This window comes from Xiphias gladius, chromosome 8 (genome assembly GCF_016859285.1).
Source record: "Xiphias gladius isolate SHS-SW01 ecotype Sanya breed wild chromosome 8, ASM1685928v1, whole genome shotgun sequence".
NCBI lineage: Eukaryota > Metazoa > Chordata > Actinopteri > Istiophoriformes > Xiphiidae > Xiphias > Xiphias gladius.
The window spans coordinates 18,717,581-18,742,325 of record NC_053407.1 but is presented as its reverse complement, the minus strand read 5'-3'; the positions used below and the strand labels follow the sequence as shown (position 1 = coordinate 18,742,325).

At 41.2% G+C, this 24,745-nt stretch overlaps 2 protein-coding genes across 2 annotated transcripts; both read right to left on the bottom strand.

Annotated features, from left to right (window-relative positions):
- Nucleotides 1-1,111: 1,111 nt before the first annotated feature.
- On the bottom strand, nt 1,112-13,066 carry pias1b (protein inhibitor of activated STAT, 1b). The gene is made up of 14 exons (XM_040133718.1): nt 13,020-13,066; nt 10,697-11,129; nt 10,398-10,482; nt 10,120-10,167; nt 8,814-8,904; nt 8,560-8,694; nt 8,306-8,411; nt 6,988-7,061; nt 6,596-6,756; nt 5,651-5,784; nt 5,387-5,564; nt 5,159-5,298; nt 4,414-4,451; nt 1,112-3,644 (listed from the first exon to the last, which is right to left on the bottom strand). Exons 1-14 carry the CDS (start codon nt 13,041-13,043, stop codon nt 3,297-3,299), a joined length of 1,995 nt encoding a protein of 664 aa, XP_039989652.1. The 5' UTR covers nt 13,044-13,066; the 3' UTR covers nt 1,112-3,296.
- A 2,066-nt stretch (nt 13,067-15,132) lies between these two features.
- Nucleotides 15,133-22,426, bottom strand: skor1b (SKI family transcriptional corepressor 1b). Its single transcript, XM_040133708.1, has 8 exons — nt 22,343-22,426; nt 20,040-21,796; nt 19,578-19,671; nt 19,369-19,473; nt 19,182-19,241; nt 18,411-18,485; nt 16,175-16,249; nt 15,133-15,230 (listed from the first exon to the last, which is right to left on the bottom strand). Exons 2-8 carry the CDS (start codon nt 21,777-21,779, stop codon nt 15,133-15,135), a joined length of 2,247 nt encoding a protein of 748 aa, XP_039989642.1. The 5' UTR covers nt 21,780-21,796; nt 22,343-22,426.
- Between the last annotated feature and the right edge of the window lie 2,319 nt (nt 22,427-24,745).

Genomic DNA, 24,745 nt, shown 5'->3' with positions numbered 1-24,745 from the left:
TTTTATCTCCTCACATGTTGGTCTAAAGAAGGGAGCTGCTTTGCATGTCATTTATCTATAAGGCTCTGCCTCATTCTCTGCTCTCTGGTCTCATAAACACAGTAGTTACAATGTCAGGTCTCTGTATTTTAACACGAGCTCTACCACTTGGAAGACCTGGTTTCAGATAAGCTGCTGTGCTGCTTACAAATGCAATGGAAAATCTCTCATCCCACCTGGAGATTTTAAAAGACTTTACAAAACTATTTGCAGTTCTACTTGTAATGGGTTTTTTTAAAATGTGAAAATAACCCCCCCCAAATTTTCAGAAACAATACGTGGCGTCGGCAGAGCCAGCTACAGCCCTGCCCCTGTGCCTTTTTCCTCAGCGTTCACAGATGTTACATTAGTGGTGACTCTACAGGCTTCATGATGGCTTTTCCTGCCATGGAACCACATATTAATGTGTTTACCATTACATGTAGGATCGCATGGCATCGCATTCTTGGTATATTGGACCTTCATGTGAGAATACAAGGGTGCACTTGGGCCTGCCAAGGCAGAGCAATCATCAGACCTAGTCTGCAAATCCAGCACAGTGTTTCACATACTGGCAACCGACATTAATGTTTCCTCCACATGTACTCCTGTGTTCACATTGTTACTCTATACATGCAAAAATACGTGTGACTAATACCATTAGTAATGGCTTTGTGTCAGTGGTGGGTGGGTGCATACTAGTTTGGCCCACAGATTCACTGGAGCTGAGCCACAGTTAGTTAGACCTGCCTTTCCTGCTGATGTGTGCTGCAGTTAAGCTCAAAGGCAGTCTGTTATGGAGCCAGGAGTGTGCCACTGGCAAATGATCAGCTTTTACAGCATTTCATTATAATAAATGAACGGATGTATTCAAAAAATGACACTATAGACTGAAAAGTTTAATTAGCATTTTTTTGAATTTTAAAATGAAATCACAAAATAAAAATACATTTTGAAAAGGCTTTTAAAAGTGTTCTTTTTGCTATCCAATTTATGTCTTCACATACAAAGCAGCAGCAGGAGCTCCTGCTAAAAGCCTTTTTAAGATTTATTTTGAGATTCCTTTTTTAAAGTTCAACTATACTTAATATTTTAAAGACAAAACAAGGAAATGGATTATTAATTGAATAATTAATTATTTTTCTTCTGGAGAAAGGAGATGTAAAGCTCCTTCTTGATTTTGCCCTGAATGGCCTTTACTGTAGTAACCTAACCAGAGTTAAGCTGTAATAAAAAAAACATCTTCTGAAATCATTGATTTGGCACACTCACCAGACATGGACTGCACATCACGTTGATGTGACTAGCAATAGCATGCCCTGTCTACACTTCAGTTAAGGACACACAAATCAGTCAAGCTCAAGACTGAATCCAACACCTGCTGAGCCAGTACCTGAGTATCTGGTCTCCACGTGTGGCCCACGGCTGAGAGTACATTTAATTTTCCGTGTCAAAGTTTTGAGCAGTCTAAAATGTTTTGTTTGTTTAAAACAAGGATGCACCGATGCAGCTTTTTTTCTTTTGTGATACTGATTTGTGATACCTCTACTGTAAGAATGTGCCAACTACAAAGATGCACTTTCTCATATCGGTTTAATTCTTACAAATATCAAACAGCACAGTAGACCTTGTAGCCGTTCAAAATGATCAAAGCCTCTATTGAGTTATTGACATCATCTGATAGTAAAACGGACTGAGAAACAAAAAATGTTACAATGCATGTCAAGAAACAATGACATTTTTAAATAGCATTAATTATATAATTACAAAAGAATATCACATACAATGACAGCATATCCACGAATCAAACAAATGCTGGAAATATATATGATAATAAATAATCCTAATTGTAAGCACAAGTCAAGAAAAATAAAGGGAGGGGAGGCGTCCATAATAACTTCAATGGTTTTAACTTCTGGGCCAAACTGGATGTTGTGATACACTCAAAGACTAAGCTATCACAGTTATCTTAAAGGCTGCTGTAAATACACTAAACAACAAAAGAAGGGCTATGTATCCTGTGGACTCACTAAGGACCAGTATATCACCCAAACAGGTGAGCTTTCAGGTAATTCGCATACACATGCAAAGCTGAAAACTACTCTGACGTTTTTACTGTAACTGTCAACGCTTCACTGCTCCACACAACCTTTATGTAAAAAAGCAAGTGCTAAAATCAAACATAAAGATATCATGAAATGTCATTAACCCACTTGCACTCATTGAACACTTTTGATGCCTTTCAATTAAATAAATACTTCAAGTGGACCAAAAACTAGCCTTGTCTTGAAAGTGGAGCAGAAATTTGTTGATGTCGACTGGCCACCTCACTGTAGTTTTCTGTGTATATTTTTAAGTTTAACAAAATAAAACAGACTTTAAAAGAAAAATATACAATATTGCAAATCTCAGATGTGTATAAAGGTCCAATTGTTTCACATGACGAGAGAAGGCTGCTTGTTGGACTAGCGCCATTCATTCACACACTCTTACAATACTGACTTATTCTCAATTTATATGTATTTTAGGTACAGTCTGAACTCTAAAAAAATGTTCATATTTGATTTGAGTGAAAGAAATGAGGAGGAAAAGAGAAAAAGAAGTTATGACAACAGAAGGATGTAGCGTTTGCTTTTGTAATTTTAGTGGCAACAGTTCCTAGAGGCATAGGGAATGCTTTCTTAAAAAACAGCATACATCCAACATAACTTATATTATAAATAATTTGTTAAAAATAATATGACCACAGCATGAATGTCTTACAGAAAAATCTACAGTGATGGCAAATGGCCAGATCTTTTTGCTGTCAAAACATTTTTGACAGAAATGATGCCATTTAGAAAATAAAGAAAGTGATACACATTTTCCTGTTTTGCTGTTGCCTTTAGTACATCTATAACAATGCCCATTTTCTTTATATTCTAAATATCATGTTCCATAATGTGTTACCTCATTGGGTTCTGTGCATGTAACAAACTGAAATAATGCCATTGACATGGAATATCGAAACAAAACTGTAAAAACCAGGTACAAAAGGTACAATATAATCAAAGGACCACATGAAGAGGTGTGAAAAAGTCTTCAGTATTCACAGAAAAATATCAACTGAAGTAACTCACCGGACAAGAAGCGTCCTAAGTTTATATACATATGATAAGTAAAATTGAAAATAGATTTTCCTCTCTGTACATAGGACTGTATTCTTTCATCTTCCTCTTCCTTATTTACAAAGAACTCCTGTTCTCGAGGTCTCCCTTGTCTTTCAGTTCTATATGGATCTAGTCAAGAGAGATAACGTCAGATATGGAGCCATAAATGGCTGCCGCCGCTGCTGCAGCTTCCACCGAGGACCTTGACAATCCTGAGATGGTGTGGCTGTCCCTGTCTCTGTCTCGCTCTCTGTCTTTGTCGCGGTCCCGCAGACTGCTGGAAGACACCAAACTACTGGTGCTGCCACTGTTGCTACCTCCGTTGGTGGCTGCCAGCGTGCTGCTCCCCGGGGTGCCCGGCTGCTCCCGTAACATCTGAGAGGAGCCGTATGGCAGGAAACGGTTTAGGAGCAGGTCGTGGTCCTCTGAGGCGGATGCTGATGCAGCTGCTGCCGCAGCCATCACCATGTTGTAATGCTAACAGGACAGAGAAGAGTGACCGTTACTCAACAACCAAGCTTATAATGAAGTACGATGCTGCCCGCTGACACTGTCTTCCAGTTCAGGGGCTGTATTCAAAAAAACGATAAGGCTAAAAGTAGCTCCTAAGTGGCAGAGCTGGGTGAAAAATGAATGAAAATTAATGGTTTCTGTCAGTTCTAAGTTTCAGACTCCAATGTATTTGTCTAGGAGTAATTCACAAAGCATTTTAGCTCTAAAAGTAGCTTTTAAGTCTTTGAGAGGTTAGTGTTGCTGAACTTCAGAGTATCTCAGCCGTCAGAATTATTCATTAAACCAGAAGTCTGTTCTTCAGGCTGCACTGTTTGATGGTTCATTAAGTGCACTTTAAATACCAATAGCAATTCAATACACATTACCCACAGCAATAAATGCATACATTAAGCTAATTACATTGGTGCTACATGTAGATGTATCCCATCAAATGATGAAGGTTTGGTTTGTTGGACAATAATATATCACAGTATCAATATACAGATGGTGTGTGATGCCAGACACAATTTGCTTGACAAGATCATCTACAAAACCCATGACACAATTTATAAAATACCTACAACATTTGGTAATGAAATCTACTGTATCTGTCTATCAATCAAAGTAAACTTGTTCTAGTGAATAGCTATTGAGAGGAAACTATTTGTTAGGAACTTTTAGCAGCACTTAAGAGGACACTCTGACTCATAAGGTAAGACACTTTGCGTATAGCGCCCCAGTTGAGTAAATGTACCTGATTGTCGCCTTGGAGGAAGGAGAAGAAATTTAGATCTGTAAGACAAGGAAGAAGACTCAGTCTATTTACTTCATTCAGAATATACATTAATCATAATAATAGTTACAAATGGATTGAACAAGCAACAAACATCTCTGTTCAAAGATGGATTTTTTTGTCGAATCTTTTCTAATACAAAACTTGCACATCTTATGCACACTGAGGGAATGATGATCATGATCATTCCTCCTCTTCCATACTTGCCATGAAGTGATCTCTTCCTAATGCGACTACACTGTGTGAGATCAGGGACATTATTTACATCTTGTACCGTTCCCGTGATAAAACTCTGCTTAAACAGACTGAATTACACAAATCAAGAGGTTATCTTCATCTCGATAGTCATGTGATGGATTTAGTGCTGGTGTTTTACACAAACTATCAGGACATATGCCTTCACCATCTCAGCAAGTAAACACTGTCTGAGGAAACAAAAAGAGGGAACTTTGTGCTACAAAGACTGAAAGACACCTAACTGATTCGGCAAACTCAGGCTGCTGAAGGCTCTTACTAGGGAATGTATCGCCCATTGTGTATTGGGTCCCCCGTTTCTTACAGTGTAGTTGCACTAGGGAGGTATTGTCTTACATCCAGTATGGACAGAGTGAATTATTACTGTGATCAATAACTTTTTCAACTTAATATGGCCATGCGATTATTGTATTCAGACTGACTGATCTTTTAAGGCCGGTGACATGTCTACCTGGCAGGTCGCTAGTTGTGTGATAATAGTGGCGGTAGTCCTGGATAAGAGGTGGAGGAGGAGGAATGTAGCTGGTCTCCACAGGGGGCATGCTGGGAGCTCTGGTCACAGGAGAGGCCTGGCTGTGAAGGTTCAGTACTCTGAGAGGAAACAACGCTCATCAGGTTAGTGGCAAAAGTAGTAACACAACAGCTAATTTCACTTCCTGTTTGTGGTTTGGAGACTCACCCCTTGTTTGCAGGTGGAGAGACAGGTGACAGCGACGGACAGGCCCTTTTAGGAGGCGGCTCATCATCTAGTTCGTCCTCCGAGGAGCTATCCAGTGTCAGGTCAATCACATCAACCTTCTTGCTGTTGTCATTAGAGGATCCCCGTTTCTGCTCATGCGTTTCTGTTCGAGACAAATCTAAAAAGAAACAGCGAATTCACAGTCTGCTCACTGATCACAATTAAGAGCTCACTTAAACAATGCGAGATCTGCGCGCTACATACCGCTGTCTACACCATTGTATGAAGCAGACACCTCCTGCACCTCTTTCTTTGACCTCATGGGGGCCCAGCTTCCATCTTCTTTGAACTGGATTTCATCACAGTCAGAACAGCTATTCAAGATTTCCATGAACAACCTGTGAAAATAGGATAACATTTCAATACACTGGCAAATTGAAAACATAATTTAAGACTTCACACCTTGAAACTTTTTAAAGCAGCACTTTCTGTCCGGGCAGTCAGACCGAGGACAGCACTGTATTAAAAAATGTGTCCATTAGTGGGGGCGTATTGTTTCAGGTGCTCATGAGACAATAAATACTATTCAAGAAGTCTGTTAAAAGTAATAGATGCATGAGTCTGAATGCTTATCGCACTACACAGTGCTTTATGTACATACAATGAGGAAGGATGCTACAAATCTAGAGAGTTTAAACGGTAGCAATTATTTTATTTTCTGTCTCGAAAATTGCCAGGCTAAGTGCAGAATTATCCCCTTAAAACATAATCTACCAGGAATGCATGCTATTGGATTGCATTGGAGCAAAATCTGAACAAGGTTTAATTTTTTTAGCCCGATGATCCCATGTGTTTTTGCTGGAGCCCTCTGGTCAGTACCCCCACTGTGCAAGCACAGAGGGCACAATGAAATGAATGAGGGGGCTGTGTTTTTTTTCTCACAGTATCTGTGTGACAACAGGCGCCATCTCACAAACCCAATCAACATTTCTAAAAAGCAGAGAATGGAGAACATCTCTGACCACACTCCACCACACAGATGGATACAATAAAAAAAAAAAAAAAAAAACCCACTAATTTTAAAAAAAATTCCAGATTTCCGCTTTAAGTAAAACAATACAAATATCTGCAGTTTTTTTCACACCTTACATGCTTAACACAAACCATCAAAGTGGAATCATACAGTAGATGAAGCAGTGTTGTGCTCACCCATCAATAATGAGGTGCTCATATGGTGCCTTCTTGTCACAGACTGGACACACCCAGGTCGGCTTCTTCTCATTCATTTGGATATAAAGTGTAGCATCAAAGCACTGAAGGTGTGAGCATGTCATTGCTCTGCAAGGGATTGTTAGCCTCATCTTCCCCAGCTTTATAACAAAACACACGGGCACACAAGTTACATTTCACTTCTAATACTGCACAAAATACCACTCAGTTTTATGACCAAATATTGCAGGACAAAGCAACGGCACAGTCCCCAACTTCTACTTCTTCTTCTTTTTTTGTCTCGCTGCACAATAATATACAGTTCTTGGGAACTAATTACTATAACGAAGAATTTTTTAAAATTAAGCCATATAGTGGAGAATAGTATTTACAGGACACAGGAGAGAGACTCGTAGACTGGTGGTGGCGATCTCACTCTCTGGATCAGCAGTCAGTTTCTCTTTGACTGTGAGAAAGAAAAAGCAAAACATAAAGATTAAATACAACAATAAAGACTCTTCAATAAAACAAGCGTGCAATGTTGATTTATTAAATAGGAACCCAAACTACCTTAATTAATTCTTGATTTATACATAAAGAATACAACTGATGCAAAGACAAACATCACACTGGGATTTACTGTACCACTCCACATACAGTAAACAATACAACAAGACTAGGTCAAAACCTAGTATGTGGCTGGACCGCCCTCAATCTGTTTGCTTCTCTCCTACTCTCTGTGCTCACATATACAGTAATTTAATACAGCCGAATTCCCAATAAAGCTAATTTACATGTTTTTCTGTTTCTGTTGTTAGACAACAGAACAAGTACGAAATAGTGACTGAAACGCGGCCCATTGAGACCACAAGTTAACCAGCTGTCACTTCCAAACCATTTCCAAGCTGCTGCTCTGCTAAAATCCTGATTTTATAACTGCGATGTAAAATGATCACTCAGAGAAAAATTTAGAAGCTCATTCACGTCCCTGTCAAATGAAGGAGACATATAGAGATGTTAACCATTGGAGGGACAGCCTGAACCTAGCACTTGCGGGGTAACACTGGCGACTCTTCTATGGAAAGTTGCCAGATTTGTAGCCATGTGCTTTTGTGAAGAAAAGTTGCTAAAGGGGTGTGAAAACTTAGTAAATCTAGTGACAAAGGCGCTAAATTGCCAACACCGTCTGTAAACATCCCCCTGATGACGTATAGAGAAAAAATGTTTTTTACCAATCCCTTTTGAAAGAGCAATGACCAGTGGAGAAACTCCAAGACTCAGCTGGCTGACTCAAGGTGTAACATCAGCACTCAGACACGCGGCCTTTGGCTGAACAATGGTTGAACTTTATCACTCACTCGCTCACTTAGTCAGCTACGGACATTCACATTTATAGGGCTGGCCCCGTGGTTGCGGTTTATGGGAGGAAAATATAACTTCTATATGTCTGTAAAGAATCGGTAGTGAAACAAAAATGGCCCTGTAAGGAACTGAAGACCTTTTGTGGAACCTGCTTCCTTTTTAGGTCATAAGTTTAATTCCTGGGACTTCCAATTTGCTGTGATAAAACAGGCCACAAAAAATGCACAGGAGTTATTACGTGAAATAAGTTAATTTATCTGACTGCCTATTCCATTTCCTACTACTACCTTACAGATGCAGTGGCAAGCAAGTTCTATGTTTTTACTACAAAATCAAGTAGTGACTTACTCAGAGCCCTTGAGTGGTCAGGGTTCCTAATTCCTTTGGCCCGTAGTTTTTGCAACAACACTGCGGATGACTGCTGTCTTACCAAATAAACAGCCATGGAAAAACTCTGACAAAAGAGGTGAAAGTGATGAGTAACAAAGTGATGAATACGCTGAGGTGACCAATATCTTCCTTAAAGCTTCAGAGGAAAACAGTTTGTGCTATGAAAATTGTTTCATAAAACTTTGCCAATACTCTGACATGGATCTTCTTACCCTCCCAATTTCAGAAGTCCACGAAACCACAATTGTGTTGGGGACTGTGGTAGACAGTCGGACAAGAGAGGTTATGTTAATGGGACGACTGGGCCTTTTTGGTTCAACTCCATTTTTGGTGGGAGGAAGATATCCCTGCAGTCAAAACATCAAACATCAGTAACTTTGACTGTTAGTGACTGTTGGTGATACACTCAAAATATGCTTTTAAAAACAAACCAAAAAAAGACTAATGACAAACTGTCTGGACTCACCGGGAGATTACAGGGTTTGCTGTTCACCTTCACACACAGATTAGGGGGGAAATGATCCTCCTGGGGACAGCTTGTCTCTGATAAACAAAATCTGAAATGAAGAAATTAAATTACATAGGTCTTAAGTGCAAATGTTGAGGGACTAATGTCAAAAGTAATTTGTTTCTGTTGCCACTTTCACAAAAAGGTTGGCTTGCTTGCTTATTTTACCATTTCAGTTGTGTCAAGTACAGCCATCTCCATCTATGATATAGGAGAGCACTTCTTTAAGGATGGCATTCATCCAAACAGTGAATATTAAATAAAAAAATGTTAGTTTTTTTTTTTTTTTTTTGGCCCATTAGGTATTCTTTCTCAAGTAAAAATAATGCCAACAAAGTGTGTCTTGTTGTATGCAAGGTTGTACCTGAGGTAATGGATGCAGTTATACTTGCTTCCCTGTAAGATTTCAGAAAACTATACCCCCTGGACTTGAACCATGAATTTTTAAGCATATTGGTGAAAATGCCACCACTGCTCTTAATCAAGAGTTTGCTAATATGCATATCCATAACTTGGAGCATGTGCTTTCAGAAGACAAGCGTCCCCTGCATCCCTCATTCCACACTTTACAACCTGTTGTCTTGTTAAATTGTCTTTCTACCTTTCTCATTGATAATCACCTGTAATTCTTATAAATGACTTAGGTTATAGTTAAAACTTAGGTTAAAGTTTTAACTGATTAAAGGATCAGTGTGTAGGATTTAGCGGCCTCTAGTGATGCAGTTGCAACCAACTGAATACCCCTCCCCTCACCTCTCCCTTTCCAAGCGTGTAGGAGAACCTACAGTGGCCTTTAGGTAAACTAAAAACACAAAAGGCCCTCTCTAGATCCAGTGTTTGGTTTGTCCGTTCTGGGCTACTGTAGAAACATGGTGTTGCAACATGGCGGGCTCCGCGAGAGAAGACCTGCTCCATATTTGGATATGAAGGGCTCATTGTAAGCTTTCAGGTGCTTAAATGAAAACATAACTCTGAATATTATATTCCATTTCTGCCAATAGATGCCCCTAAATCGTACACACTGGTTCTTGTCTTAGTGAGAAAGCAAGACTAGACCACAGGAACATTTCTACAATGTGCAGATAAGTTTTGAGACTAAAAAAGTATGAAATGAGAAAAACTATCCAAGGGACATGGCTATTTATGGTTGCTGCACAACTGCGAGAAGCTAAACACAGACCCCTATTCACTTAACAACAAATATACATCTTGGTTAAAACAGAAGGTTTTTTCGGCTCATAAGAAAAGTATTTGAGTTACATACCTTAACTGGACTTGAACAGCAAAGTCACATTTGGTCCCAGATATGTCCCTAAAGAATGAAAAGAAAAGTCAGGTCAGACTGGTGAGAACAGCTAAACAGTCTATTTAATAACAACTCAGTTTACTTTGATTGCTTATTGTGAAAACAGTAATGAAATGAAAACAGTTAACTGGAAAAAGGGGTTGGCAGTTACAATGTTTTCACTGTATTATTTCTTTTTCACTCTCATCTCCTTTGACAGCTGAAGACAGTTTGCACCAGAGAGCTTTCTCACTTACATGGAGCTGCTGATCTGTTGAACTTGCTGTGGTGTTAATGCGAAGGCATAACATGCTTCCTGGAACCGTTGACTGTTGTCTGAGGCTAGAAAAAATAAATCAGAAACAGAACATGATGTTCAGAGGGCAAACTTAAAGAAATCACTAGTCACTAGTGTCATCTGATATTGAACTTTTACCGAGCAGGCTTTTGACTAGTCATGGTTCAGATATCTGCGGTCACAATGCTTCATCAGTAAGCCCATGAGGGAGAAGTGTTACCACTAGACACAGAGCTGAGCAAGAAGTGGTGGTCTCACCCAGGCTGGTTGGCTTGATGAGCTCATCTAGCACGTCGTAGAATGGCAGTCTCTGGAGCTTGACATCAGGGTGTACAGGGTGGAGGGCAGAGGGGAGGTGAGGCAGACTCAGCTCATGCTTAGGCCCAATTAAAGAAACAGGCAGCAGAGGCGAAGGGGAACCGTGGCTGTCAAATCCCAGCTGGGCGAGGCCAGCAGGCAGGGTGGAGGCAGAATGAACACCGGGCAGAGCTAGGTCCACCGGCGAAACCATTTTGGTTGGGAAGCGCCGTCTGTAGAGCTCTTTGATCTTCATCTGCACTGCAGGACTGCAACCAGCCTTGAGTAGGTGGAGAGCTTTGGTCAAAAGTTCATGTTTGCGTCCGTGCTTATTCCGCCCTGCATACCCCAACAACACCTGGAGCTCCGAAACTCGAAGGCTCATTACCATTTGCTGGTGAAAAATTAAAAGTGGGAAAAACGCTCTATTACACCCTGGGAAACACATTTTCCTACTCTGGTGTAAAGAAACAAAGTTGTCTTTCTTTCATTTTGACTTCAGACTTTATCACTTAAAACATTATTATTAAAGCATACATGATTCATTTTTTAAATTATTAAAATCCTTCACTATCTTGCAAATTGTCCAGACCCATAACATTTTCATTTCTGACATATGCTTGGAGCAGACCTAGTTCTTCAAAGCCTTGAATTATGAAGCTCCATCACATGCTGCAAGTGAAAATACAGGGTGTGGACACAATACCATGAGTATCTGTATAGAATAATGAAATCCAAAAGAACAGAGACATTTTCTTGAGGCAGCATCAGAGAAAGGTTAATTCAGCTTTGGCAATTTTTCATAAAGTAGTGTGTGATGTTGTATTACACTGCATTATAAAATAAGGGGGTCTTGTTATTTTGTTGTAGGAGATTCTCAAAATAACAGAAATCTTACAACAAAACTCAATCTAGTCACAGTGTTTTTTTTTTGTTTTTTTTAACTCTCGACAAAATAACAAACATCCTGCAGTGTAATGCAGTCAAATTAAGCAACACCACAAGCCTTATAAATTACTATAGCATTGGAATGACACCTCTGTGAAACAGAGGCAATGAAAATTAATATTATATGGCACTGGTAATCATGTCTTTATGTCCACCCTATATATAATAATAATAATCTATTGTCCGTACCTGTGAATAACTGTGTTTAAAGCTGCAATGTGGCACCACACACAAATGAAACACTTAATGTTGGCATTAAAAAGAAAACATGCAAATCCTAAAGCCTATATGCTCATGTAATTCGCAAACCATTTAACTATCAATGTAACTTCTTAATTAGTTAGCACTCAGCGTGGAATTGCAAAAGGTACATTTTTGAGTGACAGTAAACATCCTAATGACGCTTAAAATATGGCCTCATACGACCAGACATAAGTAATACATTTAGATATAAATAATGGATGAGTTGAGCTCTTTGATGGATGTATGTTTAATGCCTTTTAAACTGTGCAACACTCACATTTGTTTACTGAATTTTAATGATACAGCTTATGTCTGTGGGAAAGAAGTGGAGTTTTAACATAGCAGATTCGTTCAGGAAGAAAGCCGATAAAACTGAAAATATTTCACGATTATATTATGAGTGTTTTTTGTCTATTAATAAGTAATTACCAACGTGAAAATCATAGAAGGTGAAAGGAGATAGCGTAAAGCAGCTAACAGCGCCTGACTGATGCTAGTGTCATCTGACTTAAACAGCACTTAATTTTATATTATTTACTTTATCCCCTGTGTTTGAACAGTAACCGCCAACATGGGCCAACATGACAGCTACCTGGGCTGTGGACAGTGACCATATTTCAAGGATTACCAACATATGTGGTCAGAAATAACGCAAACGTTGATGGCAGCTAAACTGCGATTGCCTTCCAGGGAATAGACATAGCCCGTTTTTTAACAGGCACTGCGGTTCGCCCGGTGAACTACTGATACTGTGAAGTGACTAACATTAAAGTGCTGTTGGGTTTAAAACACTGACATGCCTGTGGCTTTCGTCTTTTCCTAAAAGCGATATGTGGCCTTATCTGCAGGTGAACCGCTCAGCAGGGACAGCCTAACGCAGCATCTGCAACAATAACAAAGCTAATGCTAACGAGCTAGCCAGACAGCTAACAGTCTGTCTGGCCTCCTCTGCTTTGCTGTTTTGTTATTATATGCTTTGATAACAACACTCCTCGGGTCTGTACTGTCAAGTAACAATGGTGCTATGATTTGAAATTAAAACCTCGCTGTGTGAAACGTCTATTTGTCAAACTAATGTAGGGGCTCGCTTTACCTTCAGTTCCGCACTCTCCGCCATCTTGTTATACTGTCTGCGCAGGCGTAACAGCCATCCTCAAGGGACTGAGCTGATTCAAAATAGTCTGTCGCTTCTCGGCGGCAGACAGCAGGGGGCGCTGCCGCAGCACACTGAACTGCACACAGTGCTGTACCCGTGTGCTGAATATACTTATTAGGCACACCACTGACATCCCATTTCATTTGTTGCTGCTGTGCTTACAAAAATATACAAGAATAAAACTAGCTGTAAAGCAGTACGGCAATTATCAATTGATCATTTGATTAGCAGTGGTGGAAAGTAACGAAATAGGCTACATTACTCAAGCACGACTCATCTACATTTGTATGGCACTTTACTTGAGCCTTTCCATTTTCTGTTTTACATACTTTTATTCCACTAGATGTCAGAGGGAAATATTGTAGGCCGCTTTGTACTTTATTACGTTTATAAAAACTTTTCAGATAAGATTTAACGTAGGCTACAACACAAATATGATGAGCTTATTAAATATTTTGTTCCAAGATGCCCCCGCCCCTCTAAACTGGTTTTATAGCTGGACTGTTTGAGAATGAAAGAGAACTTTTTCTTCTGTCCTCTCCCATTATTTATCTCGTGACCCCTGAGATTTATCTAGTGACCTTTTGGAGTGGGTCCACATGTTGGAAACCACTGGACTAAACAATCTAACAGTATATAAAGTAGTTGAAAAAACAGCTCCACCTCGATCAGTAAAATGTAAAATGCTGTTTACCCAGTGATGCATCAGTATTAACAATCTAATAATGTAATATATTGTATAAAAATATGTCAGTCAAGGATCCTTTTACTGCAGAACAAGTAATTTTACTTCGAATACTTTAAGTAGTGCCGATGGTACTTTTGCACTTTTACTTAAGTAAGAGTTTGAACACAGGACATTTACTTGTAATGGAGTATTTTTACATTCTGGTGAAGGATCCGAGTGCTTCTTCCACCACTGTACATTAGTCAACTGGCAGAAAATTAATGGCTAACTAAGCACAAATGACATACGTTTGCATTCTTAATAATCGCTGGTTGCATGTATTTGTTTTCTATGGGGCAGCCTCGGACACCCCAAGTGTTTTCTCGTGGACAGCCTCAGTAATCCGACACACAAAGGTGAAAGCCGCACTCACAAATTCAGTGGGGAAGCAAATTCCTCGCTTCGCCTGACATAAACGGGTAAATGTAAGCCTCGTCTGACTACAATTCGTGGCCTCGTATTTTGCGGCTGGATCAATTTGTACAGCAGTGTGTGGGTCATCTCGCGAATAAGGCGTTTAGAGCAAAAACGACGGGGAAGGGATGCATTCCTGTTGAGACTGCTCAGGGCAAGAGTCCACATTTCTTTTTGAATAAAACGATTTATTCATTAGCGATGAAAACAAATATTACATGAACAAATAAGCTACTCTTAATAGAATATGTCGCTAATTGCAAGGTCGCGGGTGCACTAATTTAGCCTAATAACGTCTGTGTCTGTAGAGCCTTCAAATAAGCAAAAGGAGAAAAAAAAAGGAAAAAAAAAGAGGAAAAAAAACAAAGCAGGCATGGTTTGACCGCTGCAAATAATCATTTTGTTGGCCTATTTCAATGCACGGGCTTTTTATTTGTAATTCCCATCACTCGTTTAAAGTGCATAACATCCAAAATAAGCTATTGGCCTGCAGAGGAGAACACAGCAAAAGTAGTAGGCTAATTCACAAAACCGTGAGGATAAAGAACAATGAGTGGTCTAGTCAAAGCCGCTATTACTGAAAAAAAAAAGGAAAACCGAAATAACAACCTATTACAGCTATTACAAGATACATACATTGTCATTGCACTTTGCCACAAATAATAAATATCATCAATTGTATCATTTCAGGAAAACAAATTTCACCGTCTGCAAGATGGTTACATAAATGCTGAGGGTGTAGATACACGTTTTAAAATATCAGCCTACAAGTAATTACAAGTTGGTGTACTTTCGACTTGAGCCCTCAGAGTGTCTCTGGGGGGGGGGGGTTCAATGGGTTGCTGCGTGGCCGAAGCTGCGGATGCGTCCTCTGTTTCTCTGTCGTATAAATGTGGAGAGTGATCCCACTCAGGGTGGCAGCAGCGGAGATTTGAAGGAGCAGGACCCGGTGCAGTGGCGAGGAGTCAACATCTTGCAGGAGAAATGGTGCAAAGCGTCGTGAGCTTCTATGAGGAAGGAGATGAAACCATCAATAGTGCCCCTGCATGTGAGTGTAAAGTGGTCCTATTGAAAATTGAATAGCGTAGAAGTTTTGTATACAATATAAACACAGCGTGTGTGTGTGTGTGTGTGTGTGTGTGTGTGTGTGTGTGTGTGTGTGTGTGTGTGTGTGTGTGTGTGTGTGTGTGTGTGTGTGTGTGTGTGTGTTATACACAATAGAGCAATAACTGATTCAACGCTTAAAAAAAAAACTTGTGGTGAAGCAAGTTCGGATCGACCTTGTGCAGTCTGTGGTCTGGGTGTGTGGCAGTTAATTGTCTTGAGTGTGGGCCTCTGGGTGCAGAAATGAGGTCTGTCTAAGCATCACCCTGGCCACTGCTCCCCCTGAACGTATAACTAATTTCAACAGAGTTCAACTTCTGCTGAAAAAAAAAAGAGGGACGAGTTCCTCTCTCTTGGTCCAACTCGCTGAACGAAGGCGCCGCGCAAGAGAAGAGAGACGGGAGGACCACGCGTGCGAGATGCACAGTGAGCACCGGTAATCTGTTTTAAATCGGTGGGAGAAATGTTACGTCTCCTTGTCTTTTCCACTGGGTTGCAGGTCCGTGTCTGTGTGATTCATATGCGGACGCTCTTAGACTGATCAGGAGTAAATGGAAAGAAATCGAGTACAGTTGGAAGTGTTTTCCACGTCAGTGCAAGTGATTCAAGTGATTTCAACAAACTGTTCTACGCATAATAATAGTAATAATAATAAAAAAAGAACACACTTAATGATCCCCCACAGATAAACCCAGACAAATCCGTGATATCTTGTCTACACAGACCATTTTGAGCATAGACTGTCATCAATCACGTCGGCAAATATGTCCCAGCGAGTCTGTGAACCCAGGGGTAGAAAATGAAGGCACTTGAGCTGCAAACGCTCCCTCTGCTTTATTTTTCTCACCTCTGACGATGTGAAGCTGCTGAACCATCTCCTCCCTGTAGGAAAGTTCCCTTTTCATTTGATCCTGAAAATTATCTGAGGAACAAATGGCAGGCACAGATTTCGGTCAGTGATGTGGCAGGGGAGCCTCTATTCAAGACGTCGACACAGGCCTAATTTCATGGAGGAAACGTGGTAATTGAACCGGTCCATCCATCCTAAAAACACTGATAACTGTAATTAACAGGAGTATTTAGCTCTGACATTTGTCATGAATACTCATACGAACCTTCAAAATAAACAAGGGACGCGTCGAGTTTAACTGGATGAAGCCTTGCTTTTATGCGGTTGGTAACATTGACAACGCGCAGTGGATGGAACTGGTCCGCAGGTCTACCCGCCTCTACAGGGCGCTGTTCTCAAGCTAATGCAACAAACCCAGGTACCGACTCCATGTCCACACTCCAGGCCTCCTAACTGGAGCGACTGCATGTCATGCTGGGGTGTGGAAATGCAAACATTGGTGCTTTACAGTGGAGATTAGGACTAAGCATTTTATATATATATATATATATATCTCAGTGTAAATGATCTGTATTTCTCATTGAGACTTAATCTCATTGTTGGTTTTCCATAAAATTAGAATCAATGGAGCAATGAGAGTTTACATTAGCTATAAAGTGTAACTTTAAAAAAATGACACACTATGCCCATTTTTTTTTTTAAATTTAACTGAACTACCTGAGAAAGAAAACTGTTGGGACATTTTTGTTGATGTTGTAATCACCCTGCTTTTGTCAGTATTTTAATTTTGTCTTGTTTGCAGATGATCACTGATCCTTGTACAGCCCACCTCACTGGCTCTTTAGAGTGTATCCAGTGGAATAAAAATGTGGAATAATTGTAGATTGGAGCCAGTGCTACATACAAACCAGTTGTGCTGTCTTGGCACTAGACTGTGCTGTGTGTTCGCCAAACTCCTAATAGCTGGATCCGAATTCTACCAGTGAATGCATAGAGAAAAATGTGGATTTGTGGGTGTGAGTGGGATCCGCCACACAGCTTCAAGTTTTCAAAAAAGAAGCGGAACTGGGAACTGATATTAGATTTTTTTTTAGAAATTGATGGGACAATAATTTCCAGAACTCCAAAATACAACTCAAAAAACCTGAAGTGATCAAATAATCTTTTTTTCGATTTTCATAAAGAGTTTTTAAATAACTTTATACCACATGAAAGAGTCTATTGTTTTTCTCTTAATGGAGATTTTACCAACTAGAAATCTTTGGAATATTATGATTGTTTTTTTTGTTGTTTTTTTCAGTGAGTACTGGCCTTAGTATCCAGTGTCCATTCTCCATTTTATCACGAGATTCTCAAAAAGCTTTCTACCCGAACAGAGTGTGAAATGAGCTGAGAGGGTGAGACATTTTTAAGCATTCTGGAGAGAAGATGCAGGGTGTTTAGGAGTTAATGCCAGTTTAAAAAATACTGCAGCAGTCAGAGAGGGAGAGGTGTTTTGTCCCGAGAGTCACATGATGCACTCCATACAGTCAGTTGCTTCTCCTGGGCATGGATTCATTTTCATATTAAGAAATATCATCTGTGCAGCACCACTTTGGAGTCTTAAGTAGCTTCGCATAGGTTATGTATACATCCAGATGTTCTGAAAGGAAATTTTCCTGTAACATTTTCCATTGCGTTGGCATTCAAAACATCTTAATATCAATTCTGATATTTCAGGTTAATAAAACTGACAGTCTCCTCAGCTATTAGGTGACAGTGTTCAACATTTTTGACATTTAAGCTTTGGTAAATGTTTGATAAATGTCTGTGTATATATATTTAAAACAAGTCATTTGTATTCACTGTATCAGTTTTTCTGTAAATGAAACTGAGCCCCAAAACATCCGCTGCTCCACTTTCTTCCCCGCAGAGAACTATTTTCTAAGCCTGCGTGGATAATTTTGGACACAAGGTTAAAGTCATAATCCTCTCAAATGAGTGATAACGTGGGTTTTGAAAACACATTTTCCCAGAGGAGGGCGTCCCTGAACCAGCTGAATTGCGCCCTTTAACAGCTTTTTGCTCAGCAGAGAGAACCCATGCGCGCCACTGTTGAGGTGGATTTGGTCATGGCGTGTCAAGGGTCATGCGTTGGCCTGAATCACAAAAACGTGACAGAGGAAGAACACTTCACATGCGCCAGATAGACTTTGGAGTCTGTCTATGAAATCACTGCTAGAATTTAGCTTACCTTTCAGGTTTTGAAATTCACGTTCCAGCTTTTTCCTCAGCTCAACCTGCTCTAACAGCTGCTTCTGTAGTTCCTCTAAAAAAGCAGACAGAAATAGAGGATGTTTTAGGAGGAAAGGTAAAAAAAAAAAAAAAAAAGGGCGTTCGTATCAGCTTCCTTCTAGGTCGGTTATCTATTTTCAACGACAGTGACGAGGACATCATCATCATTTACACTGAAAAATCAGAGCAGGTCTTCCTGGGCCTGCAGAAAAAAACAAAACAAACAACAACAAAAAAAAACCACACCCTCCCTTATGTTTTTGGGACAAATCCCACAGCATCTAGCTCAAGGCGAAAAAACAGAAAAAGAAAAGAAGAAAAAAAAAAAGAGGCATTGTCTCATTTAGTTTAAACCCGGTAAGAAATTGTTCAGTTTTTGCAAGTGACACTTAATTAAAGGTGGATCCAAGTCAGAAATACAGTGGGATTTGCAAGTGTTTGGCCCCAAGGCCTTAAAATTGGAAGGAGATGGAGATGAACGAGGGGACGTTGCTGAAATTTGTTTTTTATGGAAAATTACAATACGACAAGGTTTAAACCTGGAGGCTTATTGTCCTTCCTTTTAAAACATTTGGTGTTATTATGCGAAATAAAATAGGTGAAATGTATGTTAGCTTGAAATCTTATATAGCTAGTATAATAATAATAATAATAATAATATTAATAATAACAATAATAATAATAACAAAATCTGTTAATCCTTTTATCTAACAGTAAGACACTGTCTTACCTTTTGCCAGAGTTTCTATGTTTCTTTGTGTTGGCAGAGCTCTGGCTAGCGCGTCTTCGCCTGAATACACAGAAAATAAATTATATTCCTCTATCTGCAAAAAAAAAAAAAAAAAAGTAGACTCCCTATGTCTTAAAACAGCTTATAACACTGACGAATCCTGTCGGCTGACCTCGGTGTGTCTTACCATCCTCCGGCTCTCGCTGGTTCTCCTCGCTGCTTTGTTCATTACAAGATTTCGTTTCGATCTCCTCCACTGTAGAAGACGGCTCCTCTTTACTCGCACTCTCATCTTAAGAGAAAATAAATCGATGTAATTTCCCCGTTTTCGATTTTTTTTTTTTTTTTCAACAGCTAACTGTTTGAACAAAAGCACAAAAAGGAAAAACGTCTGACCATTTGTCGTAAGAACTCCAGTCTGGTAATTCGCAGGTCTGAACTGATAGGAACTGCTCCTTTGTTGCAGCTCAGCCCTCTCCGGTGTGTAAACCTAAAGAAGAAAGAATCACCACTTCTTTCAGCTCTTAAAGTTACAAGAGGTGTGGTTAAATGGCAGTAAAGAATTAAAATGAAATTTAAAATTGATCATTAAAAATATACTCTAAGTTGAAGTGTGTATATTTTTATTTAAAGGAGCGATTTATGGTTTTTCTTTCCCCCTAAATGCTGTGCACATGCTGTTTGCTGCTGCTGTTACACTGTTTTAACATAAAAGACAAATTTCCCCAAAAGAACACAACGATTTATCTGCTTAGAAACACACACAGACCAAGGAAAACAAAGGCAGTTGCGGAAAAACTTCGGAGAAATGTTACAGCGTGTATTGTCGCCAGTGTTTCTCAGTTAGAAGTCACTCACTTCAGTAAAAGACGCGGCTATGTGGGTCTCTGATAACTGCTTGCTCTGCAGTTCTCTTTCAGAGGACTGGGCCACGTGTAGGCTCGTTTTCTGGGAGTCTGCCAGACTGCTCCCCTGCAATCCCTTTGAGTCTGAATCGTCTGGCGAAACACTGTGCGCCAGGCCGGCAGGAGTTCGAGGACACACCGAGGACAGAGGCCGGGAGTCCTCCTCCTCCTCCTCCTCCTCCTCATCTGGTGTTTTGTTTGTCTCCACATCCACGTCCGGCTCGCCCTCGCTGTCCACGCAGGGCGACATGGAGCGGTAGCTCGAGCTCTCGCTTAAAAAATCGGGCGATAAATAGCCGGTGCGGCACCCGTTGTAAGCGCCCCTGTTGCCGTACAGCTTGGCGATGCAGTCCGCGTCTTTGATAACGGGTCTGAAGGCGGAGACGTAGCTGATTTTGCGGGGGGCCAGCGCCATCCCCTCCAGCGGCCTCGCCTCGTCCCCCGACTTGTCGTCGTCGTTACGCGCGGACTGCGTGCTGGAGCACCGGTCGTTTTCAACCATGCTGTCTTTTGACGTGTTGGTGCTCCGGTCGCTGTGCTCAGATATGTCCATGTCAGTCTGTCGAGGAGGACACAGCAGCTCCGGCGTGGGTTTGTGCTGGGCCTGGGGGTACGGAGGCATGGGCAGCGCGCCCGCCGCGGGCCAGAACATGGGGAAGGAGTGGTAGGCGCTGTCCTTGGTACCGGGCCACAGCACGCCCGGGAGGCCCGCCTTGCTCTGCTCTCCCATTATACCGTCTTCTTTCTTCTGGCACAGGCCGAACGCCGGGAACCCATACGGATGTGGGAAGAGCGGCGGCGGGATCTTCTGCAGCATCCCAAAGCCTTTGCTGGGCACCGGGATGACTGGGTAGCTGCGTGTGCTCGTCATGCCGCCGCGGTTGTCCTCGCAGCTGAGGATCTTTGCGGGTATCTCGGCTGATTCTCGGGGACGGTTGGGTCCTTGTGATTTTAACGGGGAGCTGGACTCTGACCCGCTGCCTGGCAGCGTCCTCTTACGACTACCCCCGTTGAACATGGCCTTCACGTCTTCCCACGCGTGTAAAATCTCTGTCTGGCTGTTTTTATCGGTTAATTTAAGATGCCGCCTCCAGGAGTTAAAATTTGCTGCGTCTGGCTGCGTGTACTTGGACTCCGGCGTGCGATGCGAGTGAAATATGAATTTATTGGGGGAAAAATACATGTTGCAATAGGAGCACTTGATGCACTTGGCCCGGGAGCTGTTGTATCTGGCCGGGATGAAGCTGCCTCGACTCCCCCAGGCGCACTCGTGGGACACGTCAAAGGCGAAATTTTCTGGAAGTTTAGGAGGCGAATGAGCTCCTAGAAATGACTTACAAAGTCTCTCGGCCTCGCGTTTCGTGATCATCCCGCAGCGCCTGGAGGAGATGGGCATGGCCCCGGCTCTCCGCAGGATCTCCAGCTGGACGGGGGTGCACTGGACGCAGGTGATCCCCAGCGCCACGCGCCGGTTGTGTATCTCGTTATAGCTGTAGTTCTTCAACAGGGTGTTAGAGATCTGTGCCAGGCAAAGTCTCTCCTGGCCGTCTATCACCAAAGACACGATGGGTATTCCGTACAGCACGGTCTCTCCGACCTGGTTGGGCTTCAGGTTGTTGGTGCTCGGGTAGGAAAGTTCTTGCTTGGAGCTTGGCGAGGAGCTGGAGTCTCGCCCCGCAGGTATGGAGTCCATCCTCGGAGGCCTGGAGGCTGCAGAGACGGCGTTGGAGGTGAGCATGTGAGGTTGTGTTTTTTTGTAATGACAGCCTCAAGCAGAACTTAATAGTAAGTATTTAATACACGCTTTAAGTTCATTATTTCATAGTAGGTAGTTCAAGCTGCTAAACACAGAAAAAGAGAGGATAAGGCAGGTAAAGGCCTGCATTTGAATGAAGTTGTATGAACATGATTGTGTGTTTAGAGACAAATCCTTAAGAACGTAAGCAGACCTCTATTAAACAATGTTTATGACATAATGCAGACGGGAAAATTGTACATTACATGCACGTAAAACCCCGTTTGATTTTATTCGCCTGCAACTTCAGTTTTTGTTGAAGCTGTTAACACACAACTGTCTGCGGGTTTAAATTTCTGAAGAGCATCATGAGCACAAAGGACTGTGCGTTAAAAGAAAAAAAAAAACAAAAAAAACCTTGTAATTATTAAGGTATTAAGGTAGGTTGAAGTCAGGGCAGTTCATAAAACAGCCTAAACACGGACTGTTCCATTCTGCCCGAATCCGCCTCCAAAACTCACCTTCAGGTTTCGCGCAGCTCCCCTCAGTCGTGAACGGCAGAGCGGCGATCGAGCGACTGTCGGAGCGATGCGAGCTCTGTGTCGGAGGAGGGAAGGCTGTTTGCTTTGGGAGAGGGACGCAGTTGTCCGCGCAGCGCCGCCTCCTTCCTGCTCACTGTCCTCCTCTCTCTCTGCGCCGCGGTCGGTGTGTGCGGACGGTTTGTGTTGCGCCAGCAGCGGCGGCGGCGGCAGCAGCAGCAGCAGCAGCAGCAGGAGCAGCAGCAGCAGCGCCCACATGGCCTGCAGACTGTGGTACAGCCCCCCTCTACGACACCGACAGCAATCAAGTGACGGCAAAACTTAGGGCAAGGCACTCCCACTCAGACAGGCAGCCTGGATTAACTATAGATTCATGACCAATGATCATGGTTTGAGTGTTTGGTCTTATGGCAGCCTGCAGTTCTACACATGTGGATGCGGTGCTATCTACAAAAGGGGAAAGTGAAACGATTCAATTAAAAAAAGAGCTACAAAACATTTTATTCAATGCAGCCTATAGGCCCCCGTGTTTAAATAAATTCCAAATTAAAAAAAGAACATCCACATTAATCTTTCATTACTCTGTAGCCTATCATGCTGACCATAATGCGTTTAATTAATTCTATTGCACTTCTCTGTGTGTGTAAAAAAAAAAAAAAAAACCCAAATGTTATTGACATTATGAATAGAGGAGGCTGCAGTGGGATTTGGCTTTCCGCTAAAACAAAAAACAAACCAAAAAAAAAAAAAAAACAGTGGGGACCCATCGACACATTGTTGTGTGCATGGAGTCAGGGCGTGCAGGCCTGCATCATGTGCGGGGTTCCCACGGATTCACCGTTGACAGGCGACACTTCGCCTACACGCGTTTTGACAATAACCAGCTGCTCTAAAGGTCACTGTGTGATCTGAGCAAAAAAAAAAGAAAAGAAAAAAAAATAAAAACACACACACACACACACACACACCAAAGCTGTAAGAAAAAAAAGATCAGACAGAGGAACAATGCAGACAGCCCTACGCCACAACAGACGGGCATTTAACTTGTTGAAAGTCAATAAAGGTTTGGATGAATCATTTTCACGTGGCACACGAGCGGAGCCGAGCAACGTGTAATACTGATGAAGGTGACAGGACATGTTCCTGTCGGTCCCGTTGGACTCTAGAGGGACGGAGCTGCGCAGCAGCGATGACAGTTCTTCCACAATCATTGTTTAAGAGAGGAAAATGCTTTGGCACCATCCATATGTTTGGCGACAAATTCCGAAATAATAATAATAATAATAATAATTGAAAAAAATTATAATAATAATAATTATTATTATTGTTATTATTTTTATACGTTTGGTCAACAAAAACTGTTGTGGAGTCGGTAATTCCATTTTACAACAGCTGACAAATGCAGATTAAAATGCAAATGACTAATATGAAATTTACGAATTTTATTCTTGTATGATTATTCTTGAATTATTCTTTTGTGGGATTAAATTTTGTGGGTTAAAATGGAAACTTGCATGACACCGACTCCATGGCTAAAATTGTAATTTTCTTCAACTTCATTCTGTCCCGTAATGATCATCATTTAACAATCGCTAATCTGTTTGCCACTGGGATTAAATACACAGGATCAATAGTAACTGAGATCAATGCCAAAAACACGGAGGCTAAATCTTAAATGAAAATGCTTTTTATTTGAGAGGAAAGGTCCATGTAAGTGAACAGACGTTGGTCCAACCTGAGGCGTCTGCTCACGTCAAAAGAGCGGCCAAATAATTAAATAGCAATCTCCTCCATCTGTCCATCTATTGATTATTGAATGGGTATTGCCTGTTAAACCTCGAATGTCGTCAACACAAACCTCTTACTTAAAAGTCATTATTACTATTAGATAAATTTAAAGTTTTGTTGCCAGTGTGAACAACTCAACCTGAAATGAAATGAATTAAAATGACTCTTCAACTGTTACAGAGACTGCAAATAAAACCCTTAAAATTCTTAACCCAGTCCCATCAACCCTGCAGATTTATTTGAAATCCGTATCCTCAAACTAAATGTTACATTCACAGCCTCAGTCACTGAAAAGAAGTGGTGTGTCTCGAGTGTGTTTCAACCAAACCTGGGCAGGGAAATGGGACAAGTACCCAAAAAGTCAGTGAGGTCATTGTCAGGCTCATGCACACTCTACCTTTTTGTGCAAGAGAGAACAGCTCATTTAAAAGTGTGTCTGCATTAATCACAGTGCTGCATCAAAGTATGATAATCACCTGAACACTCTATTAAAATAAAAGTGGCAGCCCAGGGGAAATCTTACCTTACTCTTTAATTGTTTTGAGGCTTTGATAGGCTTTTTAATCTAAGATTAATTTATGCATTCTTAAATAACTC

What these genes read in the sequence shown, in the direction of transcription:
- pias1b (XM_040133718.1), bottom strand. Translation starts at nt 13,043, where the DNA reads ATGGCGGAGAGTGCGGAACTGAAG. An exon ending in GGACTTCTGAAATTGGGAGG is followed by an intron (nt 8,412 to 8,559) that starts GTAAGAAGATCC and finishes CTCTTTTGTCAG; the next exon opens with AGTTTTTCCATGGCTGTTTA. An exon ending in ATACAATGGTGTAGACAGCG is followed by an intron (nt 5,565 to 5,650) that starts GTATGTAGCGCG and finishes GTTTCTTTTTAG; the next exon opens with ATTTGTCTCGAACAGAAACG.
- skor1b (XM_040133708.1), bottom strand. Translation starts at nt 21,779, where the DNA reads ATGGACTCCATACCTGCGGGGCGAGACTCCAGCTCCTCGCCAAGCTCC. An exon ending in CATAGAAACTCTGGCAAAAG is followed by an intron (nt 18,486 to 19,181) that starts GTAAGACAGTGT and finishes CTGCTTTTTTAG; the next exon opens with AGGAACTACAGAAGCAGCTG. An exon ending in GCAGCTTCACATCGTCAGAG is followed by an intron (nt 15,231 to 16,174) that starts GTGAGAAAAATA and finishes CCTTCCTCATAG; the next exon opens with AAGCTCACGACGCTTTGCAC.